The sequence below is a fragment of the Synchiropus splendidus genome, chromosome 3 (assembly GCF_027744825.2).
Source record: "Synchiropus splendidus isolate RoL2022-P1 chromosome 3, RoL_Sspl_1.0, whole genome shotgun sequence".
NCBI lineage: Eukaryota > Metazoa > Chordata > Actinopteri > Syngnathiformes > Callionymidae > Synchiropus > Synchiropus splendidus.
Window position 1 is genome coordinate 17,867,365 of NC_071336.1, and position 20,533 is coordinate 17,887,897.

The window sequence follows — 20,533 nt, forward strand, 5'->3', positions numbered from 1 at the left end:
CCACCGACCATCTGCTGACAGAAACCTCAGCTGACTTCTCACTGCTGTCTCTGTAAACCACAGATGGTGCAGCAGGAAGGGAATCAAAGATGCTTCATTTATCTCTGCTCCTGGTTCGAGTGATGACACACCAGACATGGGACAGAATGTCTGGCGGTTCACAAAGACACGCTCCCTTCATCGATGGAGTCATAATCTATTCCTCTGAAGAGGGGACATTCATCCCTGCTTCTTAAAGTTTACCTAATTTCCTTTGTGATGTCGTCACAGTCGGAAGCTTTCAACTGTTAGCATCTCTTAGCTTATGCTGTGTAACATACCTTTAGGTGCTCATCGTCTCATAATTTTATTTAAACTTGTTTATCGTGGTGTAATTGTTTATTTAAATTATTAAATACACTACGCACTTCGCTCTCGTTCCTCCGAAATCATGAATTTCAACGTTTAAGTCCACTTGCAGAGGAAACTTTGCGCACGCTGTTTGCGCATCATATGCAAGTGTCGTTCTCCCACACGTACACAGATCAAGCTTGTAAACAGCACAGCTTCAAATGAAGATGATGCTCTTCGAACCGCAACTTCACCTACACAGCAGAATAATCCTTGTTTAAACTGCAATATGACGACTGACTGACGTTTCACTTCAAAACTGAGGGCATCAAATGGTATGTCACTGTTTGATAGTTGACTTGAAACTAAACGCGGTCTCAAATAAATACACTCCAAAAATAAAATCACACAAAGATAAGAATGACAACTGTTATGGAGTGAGGTAATGGATGTTACAGATGTGTCAGGAACAGGCTTTTTGCTAGGATTTTGAAACAGGGTGTCCATAGCCACGCCCCCAGCCCCGCCCCCAAACCATAACTCCACCCCCAGCCCATTCCCCTCCATAGCTTACTGTGTGAAAAAAAAGACTCTGTACACATATATTTGTACAAAAGTAACTGTGTATAATTTTATAAAACCAAACATATTGCGTAAAATATCATAAATTCATAATGTAGAAATGCCTGGGGGACTGGAGGTGTATTTCTTGAGCAGCTGCAAAGTCAAAATCAGCAAATCCACTTCTTCATGGAGCCTCTTCCTCGCTCTCCTGATCTGATGAAGGGACGGGACCCTGATGAATGAAAAATAATGTTTTTTTCCCTTAATACATGCTATCTCGACAATAGTTTTGTTCATCTTCCCTCATATAGTGATGCAAGACAAGCAGTTGTATCAGCTGTGAATCTGTGATGGCTTTCTGAACTGAAGAAGATTTGGGTTGGAAAATGTTTTATAGCCTTTACATGAAAAAAGGACTGCAACAACTGTATGTTTCTATATAAAATATGCACACGCTGTTCTTGCGTTGTTTGGCAAACGCTGCATGCAGTTCTCACGGGAGTTCATGGGGCTCTGTTGCCATGTGGCTCATCCGATTAAAACACTTTCAGTTCATTCTATAAACCATTGTTTAAAGTTTCGAACTTACCTGGTTTTTCCTCCTGTAATCAGCGTCAAACAGCCAACTGATAGCGTCGCTCTTCCTTGCCGCTTTGACCAATGAAAATGCGAGTGTCATAAATCGCGAGATATGAAATACCGCAAGATTTGGCCCGTAAACAAATATGGCGACCGCGGTGGCCAAGGTTCCGGTGCCGGTTTGAGACGTGGGGAATTTATCAGATCCGGCGAAAATACTGCGTAGAAACTTCCTTTTCACGGAAATATGATGAGACTATGATTGGGGCATTACGCAGGCACTGAAATAGAAATGGGTGTCCGTCTGTAAGAGAAATGAGCGTGAGTGTCCACGGGATGCCCAGACGCCCCTCTAGCGAAAAGCCTGGTCAGGAAACTCCTCAACACTGAAGTAAAATGATGCATATGATGCTTAGTCAAAAGAAAAATGTCAGGCCCGACAGTGAGAGACAGACCCCGCACTGGGAAAAAAAAAAGAAATTCTGGTTCCATTGTGGCTCAGTTTGCAATGCATGACTGAAAGGTGGATGGATGACAAGGCTGGACAGAGTAGAGGCAAAACAAGTCGAATTTGGAAAAAAAATGATTTACACAAAGTTTTCTTTTTATTAATATTTTGTGATCTTGGTGGTACATAGTGTTCATGGTGCAACTATATATGGTGGGTATAGTGAAGTTGAACAAATCTTTGTTTTTAGTTAGCATATAACCTTTACATTTCAAGCTGGAAGCTGATTATGCCCCTATAAGAGCAACTGCATGCTGGTGCAATATGCTGCCATTTATGTATGATATGATTTGTTGAGTAACCACAAAAAGTAATTGGTGACTAGTTGACCAGCAAAATAGTCATTAGTGGCAGCCCTGTCTGTCAGTCACCCAGATCAAATCTGCTGAGACGCAGTCCAAACAATTCTGAGGGATTTTGTGCAGTCCTGGCATCAGCTTTACATGGACATGATGACAGGCGGAGCTTGGATAACTACTGAAAATCTAGGTTGCTGTAAGTCCTTCTTCTCTGTATAGAAATGGAAAAAGTGAAATTTGCAGATCTCTCCATCGTCCGAGGAAGGTGCTGCACTTGTCTGTCCTTGTCACCATATCGTGGTATATCTAGTTGAAATGATGTGATTATTATAGTTAACACAACTATTGCGTATATACATTAGCATGAACAGAATTGTGTTGACACCACAGCCCTTCATACTGAAGCTCTGAACTGCCATGGTAAGTTATTCTATTTATATTTATTTTATTTTTATTTATGTATTATCTTGTTTATACGCGATAATTATTACATTCATACGTTGGATGTGGGATGACCGGAGAGCGCCAAGCTGATGCTCCGAGAGCACCTGCTTCTCAGTGGACTAAGCATTTAAATACTGTCTGGCTAACTGATATGCGTCTCAGATTGTCTACTTACTTTGTCGTCCTGGAGTGTCTTCAAATAGTCTTCAGCAGTCTGCAGCTTCTCAAGGAGCTGCGCAGAGTACCATTTTGTCCGTCCATTGAGAAGCAGGTGCTGTCGGAGCATCAGCTCGGCGGTCTCCGGTCATCCACAGCCAATGTTTTGCTTTTATGAATGTAATAATTATCTTGTATGAATGTGTTTTTTTCTCGTACGAAGATGATGATTCTCTTATACAAACAAGATAATACCATGGCAGTTCAGAGCTTCTGTACCTTCAGCATCTGCTTTCTGAGAATTTGACCCCCTGTGTTAACTGTGTTACACTGATCTTTCTCTTTTTACTGTCACAGTTGGGTATAGTCAGGATTTTGTCAATATCGATACAGATACAGCTTAACAATGTCAATGCTTTGGGGGCGGCCAAAACGCCAGTGGGTTTCAGGTTTTTGTCCCAAACAATCAAGCACACGCTGTGTATCCATTGAGCTGTCAGCTGAAACAGGCAACACCAGATTACAGAGTTCAGAGACCAGACTGGATAAGATGTATGTGCTACTGTAGTTGGGCTGGAACAAAAACCTGTACCACCTCGGCATTGAAGGGATAGTTGTCCCCATAGTTTCTGCAATAAATATACACCAGATATTAAATATGAATAGTAAATATAAATAGCACAGTCTGTGCAAGATAAAATGTCATCTACGTGCCAAAAACATGACATTTATTTTCTCAAAGCATCATCTTGGAACGACATTCATGTTTTGTCTGCTGAAAAAGTAGTAGATTGTAATCTTAAAAATCCACACTGTTCCCCAGAGATAATAAGATAAGAGCTGCAGCAACAACAGACGAAAAACACTGTCAGACGTGGGTAAACTTAAGCAACAGAATTTCTCTACCTTCTTTCATCCTCTGTTTCCACTCTAACGTATTAATCTCACAGACCAGACAGACAAGTGCTGCGCCGTCATCTTGTATATGGGACTTGAAGATAGATAGCTTGAAGTGGTTCGGTGCGGCTCATAGGATGTAGAGCTGAGCAGCGGTTTGGCTTCTTCTGTTCTTGGCTGTCATCGCACAGAGGAGCTGGTGCACTCAGGCTGTCCCTAATTTACACAAGTAGATTGGTGCTCAAGTGACAAGTCAAAGTTTTAATGAAATGTCCCAAAACTCAAGGACTAATTCTGATTCATTGTGGGGTTAGCTTTTTTTATGTGCATAAATAAAATGGTTCGTTGAAAGGGGGAAAAGTGGGGTGAAATATTTCTGTGTATGCAGTAGTTAAAATAATATGTAGATCTCAACTGTAGTGCTGCAGGCTTTTGATCCTCCTCCCGAGACACAACTGCCAGACATTCTGCCCCGTGTCTTTTTCATGTCCTTATTCACAGCATCCATCTTCTATTTTTAGCTCTTGTCTTACCTCTTAGATCAGGGGTCTCAAATGGTCCTCAAAAGGAACCTGCACCCACTGAGGCCCTTTGAGGACCAGTTTGAGACCTCTGTTTTAGATCATTATGTTCATTCTCCTGTCTGTCCTCATGTGTCTGAACCATCTGACTGTTTAGCCCCCACAACTTAAGCTCCAAACTTCTAACCCTGACCTGCCTAGTCACTCCTGATGAAAACCTGGGCGAAAACCATGTAACAAAATAACAACAATTACAAAATAGTAACCTCACGAAACAATACAAAATCAATACAGGGACCACGATACAAAATGCTCTTGAAATTAAGTAGACAAAAAAATAAAGAAAAAAACACCAAAAACAATCAAAGTTGATCGGAAAAACATGGCACATTATAAACAGCAAACTGAAACTCGTACTATAAGACCATTATTTTACCAACATTTATTGTGTAGTGAAGAGCAAATTAATATAAAAACTATGTAGTAAAATGTCTCAAAATTCGAAAGTCACTTAACAGATGCTACTGTCATCTGTGATACATACTTCAAATACGAAAGAAAAGAAATTGCCATCGTAATAATGCAGAAAACTATCGAGTGTTTGGCGCAATAATGGTCAAAATAGAAGTATTGTTGAAATTAACCAAGCAGCAGCACATTGCTCTTTTATTTTGATTTAAAATAAAAGAAGATAGAATTTGAATGTGATGCCTCCAACAGTAGTATAAACCTAAAATTATTTACGCAGTGCAGGCATTTTTAAATAATATAGTTGATGGTTTTTTTTTTCAGATAACAAATGTTTGTATAACTTGATTCACTTGGCTATAAAACAGATGCTGCAGTAATGTTTGTACTAATCTAACTGCGTGACGCTAAATTGTTGTCTTGACTGCTTCTAGCCGAGATGAAAGGTGGCAGCCGCTGAATTGATAATGATATCACCTTTTTAAAATTTTCATTTGACGCTGTGGCCGGTGGAAAACAAAAACCTTTGATTCCATCACGGTGACTGAATAAGCATCACGCAGTTGTTGCCTGCCCACATAATAACCGCTATCATCTGAGGGAGACAGATCCAATTTGGTTCATTGTGTAGTTTCGGCTCAACTGAGACTCTCCCAGTGAATCAATGTCAGTGTTGAGCTCAGTGTTCCTCTGAGCTCTGTGGGCGGTCACTCCTGCAACTGTCCCTGTCTTCAGTTCTCAGTGTCCGCACATATAAGGTCAGGAAGTTCCCAGCACACAGCCCAATATAACTAACCGCCAGTAATCTGATATTTTTTGTCAAACATGTCATGGCTGTATTATTATAAGGAGTCTGTAAGCAATGACTATTTTCTTCCTGGAGTAATGGAACCCACTCTGACACACTGATGGATTTCCGTGCAAAATTCATGATGAAACTTCCCCCAGAGAGACGTTGTGGACGCTCAGCAGAGGCGTGTTTATTTATGCAGCGTGGTCCTTCCATCTCAGCACTCACACGGAAGTGGACACGATAGTAACACTACAAATACGCACATGATTCTTTTTGATTCCAATTGAAACAGAGCTTTTTATTGGAGCAAAGATTTGGATAGATTTAATCAAAAAGTGTGTCTTTATTTTGCATATTCTGAAGGTCCTTGCTGTGAGGAAGAGTTGTCCTAGTTATAAAAATAAAGAAAAAATATAAAAAATACAAAATGAGCTCCATCTTCTTGTTTCGTCAGAAAACCTGGGTGTATTTGTCTTGGGAGCAGAACGCCACATTGAGTGTAGAACTGCCTTAACTTCTTACTCGACCCGTTACAGTGTTTCGGGGGCGACAACTGATGATGGCTGGTTGCATAATTCGCTGCACGTTGGCGGCGAGACGATCAACCAATGGAGAATGAAGATCGAGGTGACAGAGGACATGATGTGTGATGAGAAGTTTTTTTACTTTTTTGTGTGTCTGCTGTATACATTACTGTGTGCATACTGTAGTTATGCTGTTATCTTACCGTCATCTCCGGCCTCTGTGATGCAGTTTGTAATGGAATGACAGTATATCATCCTTGACTCCTGTTTTGCCACATCTCTGAATGTTGTCTGACATCTCACTGGTTGCAATGTATTATTCTGTGTGCGCTGAAGTTGATGTTGTACATTAAGACTCTTCCTTATTTGAATTTAAATTGAAATATATATATTCTAATTATAGTGTGATGTCATCATTAGTGGTCGCCCCTCCACCCGAGTCGATCGAATGGACCATTCTTGTACCTACTCTGTTGCTATTTGAGACACTGCTCGCTGTGTTCTCATGGAGCGGTTCACGAGGACGGGGATTGTGTATGAGCGGTTTCTGAGCGGTAAAGTTGAAGAATCTCTGCATGAATGACCAGAGTTGTTGGTGTGCTTGTGAATCCTGCCTTTAAAATCAGGGGGGAAATCCTGTTGTCCTCAGTGACAAGTGGTGGGAATGAATGTTTATTTATAATATCACAATGTAGCCAACCAAACATCACCTCGGGACAATTCCAAAAACAGCACTACTGTCATCCTCATCATCATGGCCTGTTGAATCGTACTGGAGTGTGTAGAGTCAAACACTGCAGTGTATCTGGTGTTTCATTATTGTTTCATGACTCTACTGTTTTGTGCTGTCCTCCAACTGCACCTGTTTCAAAATCACAAACAGATTTTTGGCATTAATTATACGTATCCCCTGGTTCACTCATCTGCAGGAACTTGTAAGCTATTTAGTTTGCACGTAGTTGATCTGAGTCAGCCACTATTTGCCCTATGAATAAACTAACTAAAGGAATCCATGCAAAACAGATGAAACAATCACAGAGTGGTAAACTTGAGCATGTTTGGGGCTCCAGAATTTGTAATTCACTCACGTAAACCTGTGAATTAATATTCATACGTATCTGGAGCAAAAAGTGTCCAGGCAGAGATCACCAACAATGGTGACCTTTAAGTTAGTTCTAAATCCTTTGTGAGCCTTGAATAAATGATGTTGCAAATGTTCCCCCTGAAAGATAAAGTATTTATGAGTTATTCTTGATCCTGTTAGCATGCACACGCCGCATGCATTTTGTTCTAGAATAAATTTGTCTTGTGTCTAGGTTTCATATGAAACAACATTGTTGACCTCTCAGTTTCATTTCATTGCTACTCAGAAAAATGTTATTTCTCTGAAAGTTATGCCACACAATTTTCAATTTTGCGTTAAAAAAGTGAGATGTGGTTAAGGGCCTGAACGCTTCGCTGTAATCAATACTCCTACGCAGAATCTGGTCTTTCTGAAGTTGTGTTTTTGGGAGTTGGGAGTTTATTTATTATGTTTAATTGCTCTGAACGCAACCGATACATTTTCACAGATACATTCTCTCATCTTTGTTACAGAAAGTGATTTTTTAAATTTAAACATTTCGAACAACATCACATGAAACATTATCACATTTTGATATTGCTAAACAAACAAGATTCACAGGTTTATTTAGTAATGTTAGATACTGGGCTAGAATGAACGCTTTAAAATGTTCATGTTTGGCAGCGAGTACTTCCTATAACTAAGAAGGAGAGCGATTTAGAAGATGTCTGATTATCTGATTCTAGTCATTGATCAACTTCCTCCCAGGTCACGTCTTAGGAATCTTGAGGAAAGACATTTTGTGGGTCGATGTCCTTACTTGACCTAGAGGGAATGAAAGCTGTGTCTTCCCCCATGTGCAAAAAAGGTTTTAGATGAACACCATGGTTGTTCCTCAGTTCTGTGCTATTATCTCCTCACTTTGTTCTCAATCTTCTCCAGAGTATTTTAAAATGATTCATCTATGATGAAAAAGATCTCGCAGTCCCTTTGGAAGAAAAAAAACCAATTCCACTCTTGTATCTTGTGATAGTTTTGAAACATAATGAAGGATGGGGAGGGGGTGGAGTGTCATTCAGTTATCATTTTGGGTTTCTTTACTGGCAGAACAATGGAAATGTGAATGGAATTTTCAGAAAACATTGATTATGGGAAACAATGGATTAAATCAAATGCGGCAAAATTAAAAATGGAACCAGTCCCTTTATAAAACACACCAATAAAATACAATAAATTAAACTTTCATGGGACTGTAGTGACAAAATCAAAGTCATTGTGACAGTTCTCAGTCAGGATTGTTTCTTTTTTCATAATTTCGATAACACTTTGGATTGAATTATTAGTAAACTAATTGCCTGTTTATTTAGGGTAAATACTGTAATTATGGTGTTGTGTAGAGTCAGCTGTCAGTGATGATTTGAAGGTAAAATTGAGTCATTCTTAACAGGAAACTAGTCATGTGAAATGACTTAATGTTAATTCTGGCCTCTTTCAACACCAATGATATGTTGTGTTCAATGTATGTTTTTTCTTCATCATCACTGGGGATAAAAACAGTGGAATTCAACCCCCAGTGATATATTTATTTGCCACTCTTTTTTTCCCATGTGACTAAAGTCTTTTGATGCTGTGAATCATCTCCATAAGTAATGGTCCAATGGGAGCCAGCAGAATAGAGAGTACAGTCATAAACTATCCTTTTGTCGACCTCAAGATCACTAAGATATGTTTGGACAGGACATGTCTAAAATTAGCATGCTAACTTTGGAGCGCTGCTCTTTCCTGCAGTCTGCTTTTGTGAGTTGGAAACTTCAAAGGAGACACACCTTTCCTGTCAGCGACACATTTAGCTTTGCTCTAGCGGAACACGCTGAGGATCTGTGTTCGTCTGGCTTTCTACTGGCGAACTGTCACCTCGAATGTTCAGGGACGATTCTCCTCTCTTCAAAGACAGCACTTATATGAAGGTGCCATCTGAATATAAATGGATATTTTCAGGAAAATGTGGAGGCCGAGATTAGCGCATCACATCAAATGTGTAGCTTTTCTCGATGCAGATTTTACAGTCACCAGTACAGTCAGTCAATGACACTTGACCCTGATAAACGGCTGACATCTGTCTGTATCTGTGAATAATGGCACTTCTTTAGATGCTGCAATGTTGGACAAACCCACGAAGAACCCGCCTGCTTCTTGGTTTCTTGGTTTCATTTGTTGTCCTAGATTTTTTAGTAAATCTTTGAGATTTTTTTGACACTGTACTCTGCATACGCGTAAAATCGAGCTGAAATTGTTCAGGTAAAATAGGTCTTGCCTCTGCAAATGGTTGGCGCTGCCTCTTGGAAGGGCAGGAAGTATCCAGCCTTTGAGGGTCACGAACGCTATTTCCAAAGATTGATATTGTTTTTTTTGTCAGCACCTGGAACCCCCTAAAAAATTGCAAATCACATCTCTGCTCACATAGTTTGCACACTGCTATTAGCAATACGAACTTGTACGTGTTGTTGTCATTCCCACTGGAGCAGACTGGATCTGGGTGTCTTGGACGGACTGCTCAGTTTTCAAGGGTGGTGGTGCTGTCAGAGCTGCACACCATGGGGTTTCCCTCCATTAGCGACACTCCGCCTCCCTGCAGATTCCTTCATTAAGGCCTTGATTCTGGCCCTCAACTGTTATAAGGCCATTGTAAGTGATGATGACTCAGGAAACACGTCAAGCAGAAGTCATCTTAACCTTCATTGCTGTCTGCGGATGTGTGAAGCTCAGAAGAGAAGCAGCAGCTGCAGGCGGTGTGAGGATGAGCTCAGCTGTATTGGGGTCGTAAATAAGGGAATTTGAATGCTGGCGAAGATCCATCTGAGAGTTGATCACACGTGTGAATGTCAGTGTGGGAGGCTGATGTGATGATGGTGGAATTGATAAAGTGTCGGAGCTCGGTGTTTCTGAGCAGCTCAGTATTGACTCTGGAAATGACTCTGTTGCGTTGGTTAATTCGACTCATTTCTGTTTGTGTCTTTGCAGTTCACACCTGCATGATGAGGGCGTCAGGTAAGAGCATCCACCTACCTCTACGATCTGCAGTTTCACAACTCCATCTCAGAGTTCGACAAAACATCATGAAGTCCAGTTTTCCTGTCTCACTGCTCGTTTCTTACATGATTCACACTTGCACGTTATGTAATGCTCTTGTTTCTTCAGCCACGGAGAGCTTCAGCACCACGCCGGCTCCGGCGCGGCACGTGGAACCCTGCAACGAGTCCCAGCTGCAGTGGGAGGTGGAGGTCTGTGGCGAGGAGTTCAAGAGGGACATGTCTCACATAGACCCTCTGCACTGGTGTAACCTCACACACTTCATCAGGTGAAACACCACTTCTGTATTTATGTTGTCACATATTTTTCTGAAGTTCAAGTGAGGTAGCTTTCCTGGAAGATACGAGGCAGATGTTTCACTTCAGGCTTGGTGATGGCTGACTTAACATTTGGACTCATGACTTACTAAGCATGATGTTTGAGCGCAGTGTTGACCAGCTGGTCGGCACAGGTCAGGCCGCTGTACACTCAGGGTACTTTGTACTATGACATTTAAGACCATCTTAAGTTTTTGGTCCTTAGTATGCTTGAGTTTGACGCCTAAATTCAAAAGGTGTAATTAAGTCGCTGAGTGTTTGTCTGTCCATGAGCAGTCAATATATTTTCCGATTGTGTATTTGAAGATGGGAGCTATAAGGTGTATTTCAGCGCAGGTTGAAATACACACATGGAAAAATGACATTTAATAATGTCAATGTCTGATGTGTCAATGTCAAATGAGCCCTGCTCTAGATTTATTGGTGGCTTTTAGATTTTTTTTGAGATTTTGAACGAAAATCCAGAACTCAAACGCCCCCGAAAAAAGCTGGAAAAACATAACGTGCGCGGACCGATCGACTGACTCACGACGCGCTTTGTTATTGTGTATAACGCAGCCTCTGTATGCAGACGTGTCCCGTTAGCTCCATTTACTGTCTGTTTTTTCTTCATATTGAGGTGTAAAACCTTTCCTGTCTCCGCACTGGACCGTGGTAGAGTGTCAAGGGGAGGTGCTCGCTCTTGACACCTCCGAGGCTGGAGCGCACACTCCAGGGTTTGATGTCCTGTTGTCGGCTGGAGCTGGGACAGGGATGAGGCGAGTCTGGGACAGAGCGTTACTTGGTTTATGACTTTGTCACAGCCAAACTGCACAGAAGCGCACATTCAGAGCTGGACACGCACCGGCACCTCTTCACTTCTGGAGAGACGTCAGTCATTCGGCAACCCCTCCCACATGTAGCGGCATTTATATGTTGCTGAGATTTGACAATCTCAGCAACATAGCGGTCTGGATTCACCGTCTCTAAACTCATACGACCTACTGTATTACTATATTGTAACTACTGCATTAGCTGGAAGGCCTCCAGACTGTCACTCTGGGTCGATATGTTCGTGTCATGAAGTCGATCGTGAAATTGCCTGTGTGATTCCCACTTTTGTTCGCCCATTAGTTCCTAGCATTGTGCATTATAAATATTTGGATCTCCTGCTAATAACTGTGTAACAAGTGAGGAAGTCCGTGTCATACGACCAACAAGGTCTCCAGAAACAGAACCAGCACTGATAAATACTGATTTCCTATGAAATGAACAATAGAACAATCAACTGATGCTCAGCTGGTAACATTCTCAGTGTCTATTTATTTTGGGGACATGAATTGTAGAATCTCAGGAAAACCAAAATGAGTGTGAGTCTGACACAAAGAAGAACTGACTTTAAGTTCTTCACGTAGTGAAACACAATAAAAAGCAGGCATTACAGAGCTGAATCTGAACCTGCCAACAGAGGGATGTTTAAACTAAGTGTGACCTCTGCAGACTTCCTGTGGATGACGAACGACCTCTCCTGCTCTGACACCGACAGACGGAGCTGCGCTCCCTCGCTGGTCAGCCTCGCTAGGCTCCTGAACCAACATAACAGACATCAATATCAAATTGAATCCAGGAATTTTTTTCTTCAATCACAACCCAACATAACAGATAATGTCAGGAACATTCTATAGAATAACTTCAGAGGCACTGAAAAGGTTCAAAAAGCGAGAAGCACAACATTGTAAGCATTATTGGCCACGCTTGTTGATAAAATCTTCCTTTCAGTCAGTGCTTCTCATTCTCATTCTTCTCTTCTTATTTTCTGTTGCGCCCCGCCCCAGGAAGAAGTAAATGTTTTGCGCCCCCCAACTCTCTTTTTTAACACCTCTACATAACGTTGTATCCTTACAATAAAGAATTACTTTATTAACATTGTTTTGTCTGTAACAGAAAAGACTTAAAGAGCATCATTTTGACTGAAAAAAAAAAAAAAAAACATGAGTGGATGTGCAATTACACTTTTTTCTAGTACGGCAAAAAAGAATGTTCCGAGGTCACATGCGAAAATCACAAGGTTTAATACAAAAATGGAAGAGCCCACACAAATAGGACGCAGACCAAGTCCAAAACTAATAACAAAGGAAGCCTCCAACGGAGCGGGCTAAAAAAAATCGAGGGGAGCAATCCAAAGAGGTCCAAAAACACACTGACAACTGGTTGGGCACAAGTCACGAGGAACTAAGAAACAAGAAAACATGTATTAGAGTAAACTTACAAAGATTCTCTGAAAAAAAAACAGCCAAAACCAGGAAGTACAAATACAATGAAGTAAAAAGTCCAAAATGTTCTGAATGGGAGTCCGAAGCACACCACAATGGAGAAACCTCCAGCGTCTCCTTAAGAGGTGGAGGTTCATCAGTTGCAGCTGCCGATCGTGCCCGACACTATCACTAAAGACGAAAACGCACACAGGAGCAGGGAGTAACTGACAAAACTAAAATAGATAGATAGATAGATAGACAGGCAGACAGACAGACAGAAGATCCATCATTAATTGACAGAGTTTGACAACCTCCATATAATTCAAATGTTACTTCATGTTTGTAAATGTTTTCCGCAGCCTGCTTCCTGCCAGTTACGACTGAACGTCTGATTATCAATGGGCACCTGTGCAGACAGGATGGTGTTCCAGGGCCAGTGCTGCTAGAGACGCCTAATGGATGTTTTAGTGGAGCTCATGTGGTGTAAGTGGGTTATGTGGACTGTAAGCCAGCCCATCACGGAGGCTGTGATCAGTCAAGGTGGTCGACACCTTATGCTGATAGACCATCTGATATGCACAATCAGGCCGGAAGTAGTGATTTAGAGAAAGAGCACCTGGGAGAAACTTGCTGGAGTTGCAGAAGAGACTGATATGACCTGAGGTAGCTTCAATCAGGAAAAACAGTCTGGAATGTGAAAAATAACCCGGGGTTGCCAGACCTCAGTGAGCAGCTCATCGTTGCTGCTGGAGGCGAGCGCGCATGTGAGCGGGAATAAGGAGAGCAGAATCACAGTTTGAGCTTTACAAGGTCCGACGTCAACATTCGCAGTCTTTTGGACTGTGTGGTTCTGAATCTTAAGCTGGACTCGCATCAATTTTCTACTCACTCTCTCTTACGTCGACTTTATTCGTGGTCTCTCTGTGGTGCACCACAAGTCAATACTGCATTACCTAACAATAACTGACAATAAGCCATCATCAAACCCTGAACTGAAATACATTCTTAACCTAGTGAGGCAAACCACTGAGCAATACCAGTCACTGAATTAATAATTCAAGTAATACTTCTCGATATGACGCTTTATGACTGTACTACAACTTCTATATTTGTGCTTTGTAAAAGATGTCCAACGTGGTGGTTATTGCCATGTTGATGTCATGAGTATGGTGTAAGCTGTTTGCTATCAACGATAAGAGCGCTTCTTATCTCATCCCTCTGGCGATGTGTAGTCATAGCCAAAAGGGACTGGAAGCAGACAAAGCTCTTATCTCTGGCCTCTGACTCCATTTTTGTTGGTGTGTGAGAGTGAACATGAACACTGGCTCAGGAACAGCAGTGTTAACGTGACCTGTCCTCTGCAGCAAAGGTCTTTAAAAAACACAGTTTCACTGTTTGACTTCAAACTGTATGGATGTCTGTCAAGGGCATTGCCTTGGATGGATCTGTGCCTGAGTGGATGCCAGTGTGAACAGTTTATTTGTCGTGCGTGAAACAAATGTTCCGGCTCAGCCGTTGTCACAGGATGCCAGAACTTGACCTCACTACCATGGCGTCATATATTGAGGTTGAAAAGTAGGCTTTGCGTCCTTTGCAGATGCCCAAGGCAGCATAGGCTTGTGGAGAATTTTTCCTCCAGTGTAGGAAGGCAAGACGCTCAGAATCTCTCTTCACTGTTAGGATGTCAATTGCTATTGATAATTACTTTTACTGACGGTGACAGTATCAGCCGCTGAAGGCAGAACATGTGCGTCAGTTGAAAAGCTAATGCATCAACATGCAACACTGACGGCTGAGCAAGCACAGTACACATCCATCCACTTTCCCAACATCAATATGTTGAGCCTGTGGAGCAAGTTTTGTTTGTTCTGTCCATGGTAAGGAGAGTACTCAACTCAACAACCACTGCTTTACTTCTGACTATACTGCACTAACTTTGTGGACTCTAGCATATTGATGACTATGAACCCAGCATAGCATTTGGCATTATCAACAATAGCCAACATCACAGACCTGTTCACATTTGAAGCCAAAAGTCAAGACTGATGACTTGTCTGATACATTAATGCTTTAATTAATCACACACATTTGTCGACCTTATAAAGCTGGATTAAAAGAGTGAGGTCAATGGCTCACCTCGTTCATATGCAGAGCGTCATTGTATCACATTAAATCGCTTTCTTTTATGCAGGCAAGTTTCATTTGTTTTCAGTATCACACCACTATTTATTGAACTGACGTTGGCTTATTCATTTCAAGCTCCTCTGTATTTATGTGGACACCAGATATTTAATTCATGATGGCTTCACCTTTTTGTCAAACCCGTAAACAACCCTTGAATTGTAAGCTTATTTGAAATGAGAAAATTCCATGCTCTGTCAGAGTTTTCTTGAATGTTTTTTTTGTTTTTTGTCAAAAAGCGTTCCACTTGGCTGGTTTTCTTACTTGTTCTGTCAGGATTAGTGTTGGTGTCGGTGTGTGTTGTCTTGAACAATCATTCACAAGCCAAAATATTCAAGACAGTTTGAACAGTTTAAACTGTTGCACAGCCTTTCAGGTCTTAGCTTTTAAAACTTCCTTATGCAAGTATGTTGTTGTTTAGTGGACTCACTCAAGAAACGACATAATCCTTTTTGCAGCTCATCCTGATGACATTGAAATAGATGTAATGAAATTGTTGTGTCTATTCCCCCTGTTGGACTGTCATGACTGGTTTATGTCTGAAAGAATCAATGAAATCTGATCTCTCTAATCTCATCTTCTTACTGTACCTCACTGCAGGGAGTATCACTTCTTCACCCGCTGCACAGAGACCAAGTCCTTCACCGTCAACTGCTACTGGCCCAACCCACTGGTGGAGAGTTACATCATTCACATACACAAGCACTTTTTCTCCAACTGCACCATGGAGCAGGTGGTGTGGCGGGACCCTCCTGATGACACTCTCACCATCCTCATCCTCATCCCAGTGTTCCTGACGTTGGCTATGATCGCACTGGTCGTCTGGTGCAGCAAAAGGAGTGACAACTTGGCCTAGAATGACTGAAGGAGGTTGAAATACAACTAACTCTAGCTTGTTTCAGTTGGAGGTCAATTGACATGCAAAACCACTTCTGCTCCCGGGACAACTAAAGTGCTGCTTTTAAAGGAAATCCGTATAACACAGTCACTGCCAAAAGAATACATTAACCCAGACTCACAGAAACATCGGAAAGATCGCTCAGTTCTTTTGAAAAGTGCAATTTCTGTCAGGCTCTTAATATTTATTTATCTCTTTCACAGTTAAATGTCTCATCTTTCAAGGTTACACTTCTGCAATTAAAGCTAGCTTGTAAATAAGTTATTCCAGCAAATAAAGGCAAAAGATCAAATGTGACTTAATAGACTTTTAATAAAGTCTCTCTGGTTGCCTTCAGTGGAGGAAACTGTTCAATGCTCTTGGATTATTTATAAAAGAGACACAGGTGCATTAAGGATTCCATTCAGAATTTTTAAATTATATATAAAGACATACTCGCGTCACCGTGGGGCCAATCTCCAAAAGCTTTGCATGTGCGAGCCAATACACACACAACGCAATTTTTCCGGACATTTGGTCTGACATTACCTCTTTTTTTGCACATTTCGAAAAAAGGTCCGAACAGTGCGCATGCAGAATTGTGTGTTCATGCCTCCTGTGATAGTGGTGAGACGGAGACATGAGATTAGTGACAGAAGGTGCAGAGATTGTTTTTTAAGTGTATTTAATGAACTCAAAACAGAGTTGGGGTGCGACTGTACTGACTGTGTCTCCGTGACCAGGAAAGACCGGAGATCCAGTCGTAAATGGTGTGCAACCAAAAGTGTGCCAAGTAGCAAGAAAAAAAATCATCAGGAATTCCAGTGGTACCCACTGTTTTAATTATTTTTCATCTACATGGAGGAGGACAATTTTATGGGAAGCACTTTTCTTGGTGTTAAATGGAAACTAGCTTATGAGAGAATTTCTATCATGATTTATTATGTTTCCCAGAAGTGCAATCTTTCATTCAAGTAAGAATGTCCCCAACACCAAATCTAAATTGCATTTGCATTTTCCCCTTAGCACCTTGAAGCCATGGTGCTTTCTATTAATGCAAGCAAACTTGGTGAATCAGCCCCTCAGTAGAGTTATATTTCCTGACTAACTAGAGCCAACACAGCCTGAAACGGTCATGATAGTAATCAAAACCAGTTTTTATATCAACATTTCAAAGTCATTTATGAGATATTCAGGGAAAAGTGATGTAATTTAAAATTATTCCGGAGTAACATAACAAAAAACTGATGGCACGGAAGTGCAAAACATTATAGGCAGTGAATGGAAGTGACTAAATGAGGATGAACTCGGAATAAAATAAAACACGGGATGGTCATCAGTTAAACATTTTCTTTAACTTAAGAGTGCAGTCAGCTTGTCAGTTGTCTCTAAATGCAAGTGGTTTTTGCTGCGTCATTTCTTGTGTAATTTTGGACGGCTGGACGATTGTGCGCAGGTTTGCTTGCGTTCCCTGTAGCTGATGGATCTGGAGCATTGACATGGCGCATTCGGGTCAAGCGCTGAATCACTGCTGAAGGCCAAGCTCCAACAAGCATCCGACTCCGCTGCTGGGAAATATAACTCCCAGGGGACAACTTTTGTTAAACAGTGACCCAAAGCGATGGCTTGAAAGCGTATGAAGGAAGCCAAATTTGGACAAAATACTGACTTCTTTTATGGACGGTCGCCACTGGACAGGATACACTGGGGTTTTGCTTTCAGACTTGAATTCCCTGTGCGACTACCTGAAGCCAAAAGAGGCTGTTTGGAATAAGTGTAACTTATATGATATTGTTGATATGTTATTGTATGTATATACTGTCATCCAATTCAGAGGGGCTTGTACAGCTGTCTCTCCATCTGTGCTGTCTACTGTAAGAGATTATTGAATTGATAAAAAAACATATCTCTCCGTTCACGCTCTGCTCCGCACCAAACACTGCTGTTCAGAATTCTTCTGAATCATATTGTTCTCTTTATCAGCTCTCTCTCACTCTGCGACACGGACATATTTCCAAACACTATCCGACTAAACAGCCGCACTTTGCTGTCATATGAAGAGCTCAAAGAAATAAAATCTTTCAACACAGTATTTTGTTGCCCGTGTTCAAGCTTTGAATGTTTTCCAGGACATTATTTACAGCGTCTCCCAGCTGCGGCACATCTGTCAGCCATGTTGGAAATGCAAACTTAAGGTTTAAACTGAGATTTTGACCCTCTTTGCTGAGCTTACCCCTTACACTTTAACCCTAACCATCTTCCAAGCACCATCTCATGTTTTTGTCGATATGTAGTCAAGTATGACTCATTTCCTCGTCACCATTCCTGCAGGAGTCCTCCCATCAAGAAGGTCCATTATGGAAGTACATTCTGATGGTTGCTGTCCTATTGCGGTTGCAAGAGACCCCCTGGGTGTGAAGTCGACTCATTTATTCTACTTGCTCTTGAGTGTCCCCTGGGGAAAAAATAGAACTTTTTCCGATTGGAAGCGGAGGAGACACACACTGTAAATTGACTGACTGAAAACAGTTTTTGAGAAAGAGAGTCAGAACCAATCAGGCTCTGCTCAGGGACACAATGAGACGAACACCAACAGCCACATAGGCCCAAACACTCTACTCTCTGAGCTGTTACCCCTGACATCCTGGCTTCTTTCTCTGTGGGCTTTGTGTGCTCTTTCAGGGCTTGCAAGGGTTTCCTTTGGGCACTCTGGTTTCCTCCCACAGTCCAAAAACATGGGGGTTAAATGTTGACTTTAACTTAACAATCGATGTGAGTGGTGGAGAGTGTGGCTGTGCGTCTTTATGTGCACATGATGGAACTGCCTGGCAGGAACCAGAACCCAACTCCAGTCCAGCTTTTCAATGGCTCATAAGAAAACAAAGGAGTGTGTAGAGGGGTTATTGGTAGTTTTTAACATATTTTAAATACAGGAAGCTATCATGAATGACGTGAGAAGTTTCAGACTTTCGACAGAGATTCGGTTTTCTTAGATCGAGCCATCATGATTGACTTCTCGCCTCAGCATTCACAAACACACACTCTGAGCGTTGCTGAATAGCTCTCAGCCATCAGCGAGTCAGTACTCTGTGATTAAATATTGAGAAACGACTCCACTGCAACTCAAAATACATGTAGATCAAGGGATATCCTAGATGTACTCTGCAGCAATCTGTCTGCTGATGTCACACAGAGCTGCGTGATCTCCACATTTATTTAACCAGTATTTAAACATACAGTATTTATTTTGGAGGTGGATTCCAGTGATGCAGAGACCATGCAACAATACTGCTGCCTCTTGGATCACTGTAGTGACTTCTGCAGGTACACAGGGTCTAGAAGAAGTGACTGACTGTCACCAGCAGCCACTTGACAAAGGCAGTTGTTCCCCCAGATCTGCTCCTGAGACTTCCTCTTGCTTGGCTTTTTTTCTTGTTTCTGAAGGTCCATCTCAATGTTCCACCTCTACTCACCCACCTTTAACAGTTTCCGCTCTTGTATTGGATCAGTGCTGCCTTGTTGCTTCCACAACTGCTCCCTTACGAGTCTCTACAGCTTTTAATAAAAAACATGTCAAATCTCCACTGTGCTGGCCCAGGAGCTTACACATTAGAGATGCTTCAGAAATTCTTATGGTGACTTTCAAGAGGAAGTCGTCCCTCTATATATGTGTCTGTGGCAGCAGATGAAGGGCAACAGGCTCCTATAGTAAGAGCATGTTCATGATCAAGCCTGCGTGTGGACTTAAGGAGCCTGATGTGGATTTAGCATCCGCAATTGGCAAGTAAAAAATGACTGTCAGTGACCTCAATGAAAGTGTTCTCACCATCTGAAAGGATATTTTCATCCCCCATGTCCCACTGTGAGTCGAACGATGCTGCCGTCGTGTGCAGGCTGGCACCCTCACCTCCCTGACTCTTTATCTAATGAAACACTTTGATTCATGTCTCCTCACATCCAGCAGGTATGTAAATGTGCCGGTGGGCTTGATTAAACATCTGTCACTGTCAGAAATAGGTGCCATTGTAACCGGCTTGTGCCGTCAGAGCCTGCACGAGTGGGTATCATGAGACCATCTGATGGCTGAACTTTAAAATGAGAACGAGGCGAGCAGGTTTTTAATCCTGCTCTTACTGTATATGGGAACTGAGGAGATTCAATAAATCTGACTAGAAATCTGCTGACTCATCTATCCTGCATCTATTCATCCTCGCTGTCGGGCAAGCGTGAAATTAAAATAAATACATGACATTTTTCACAACAGAACTTGCACGATAATGTCAATTCTGTGGTTTCACCGGGTTTAAAGACAAATAAATGGCACAATTCTATCTGGCTTTCTCTCACACACCGTCACACGTAATTTACAAACTCATCATATAAATATATTGTTATCCTAGACCAGAACTCCTTTGGGGACCTTAGTCTGGTGATAATAATAATAGCGTTTGGAAAGTCAGACCCTGGGAGAGTTTACTCCTTTGTCCGTCGCGCCATTCAAAATTCCTTCATTTATAAATACAATGTTATCTCAGCCTTGGTTCTCAGCTGAATGAGGACAAGTTTTCTTTGAGCGTGTAAATCTAGAAACCTGCAGAACAATACAGAGAATACCCAACAGATTCAGACTTATCACAGCATCATGTAAATAAACTCTTTCCGAACAATGTTGGCGGCTGACGTTCAAT

At 41.7% G+C, this 20,533-nt stretch overlaps 1 protein-coding gene across 1 annotated transcript in view; it reads left to right on the forward strand.

Moving 5' to 3' along the window:
• LOC128755889 (receptor activity-modifying protein 3-like) overlaps positions 1-17,950 on the forward strand; it is a 29,649-nt gene extending 11,699 nt beyond the window's left edge. Inside the window, exons 2-4 of the mRNA XM_053859984.1 lie at positions 10,168-10,194; positions 10,345-10,504; positions 15,569-17,950. Coding sequence (XP_053715959.1) covers positions 10,168-10,194; positions 10,345-10,504; positions 15,569-15,824 — 443 coding nt within the window. The 3' untranslated portion in view covers positions 15,825-17,950. The remainder of the gene's footprint in view (positions 1-10,167; positions 10,195-10,344; positions 10,505-15,568) is intronic.
• The last annotated feature ends 2,583 nt before the right edge of the window (positions 17,951-20,533 follow it).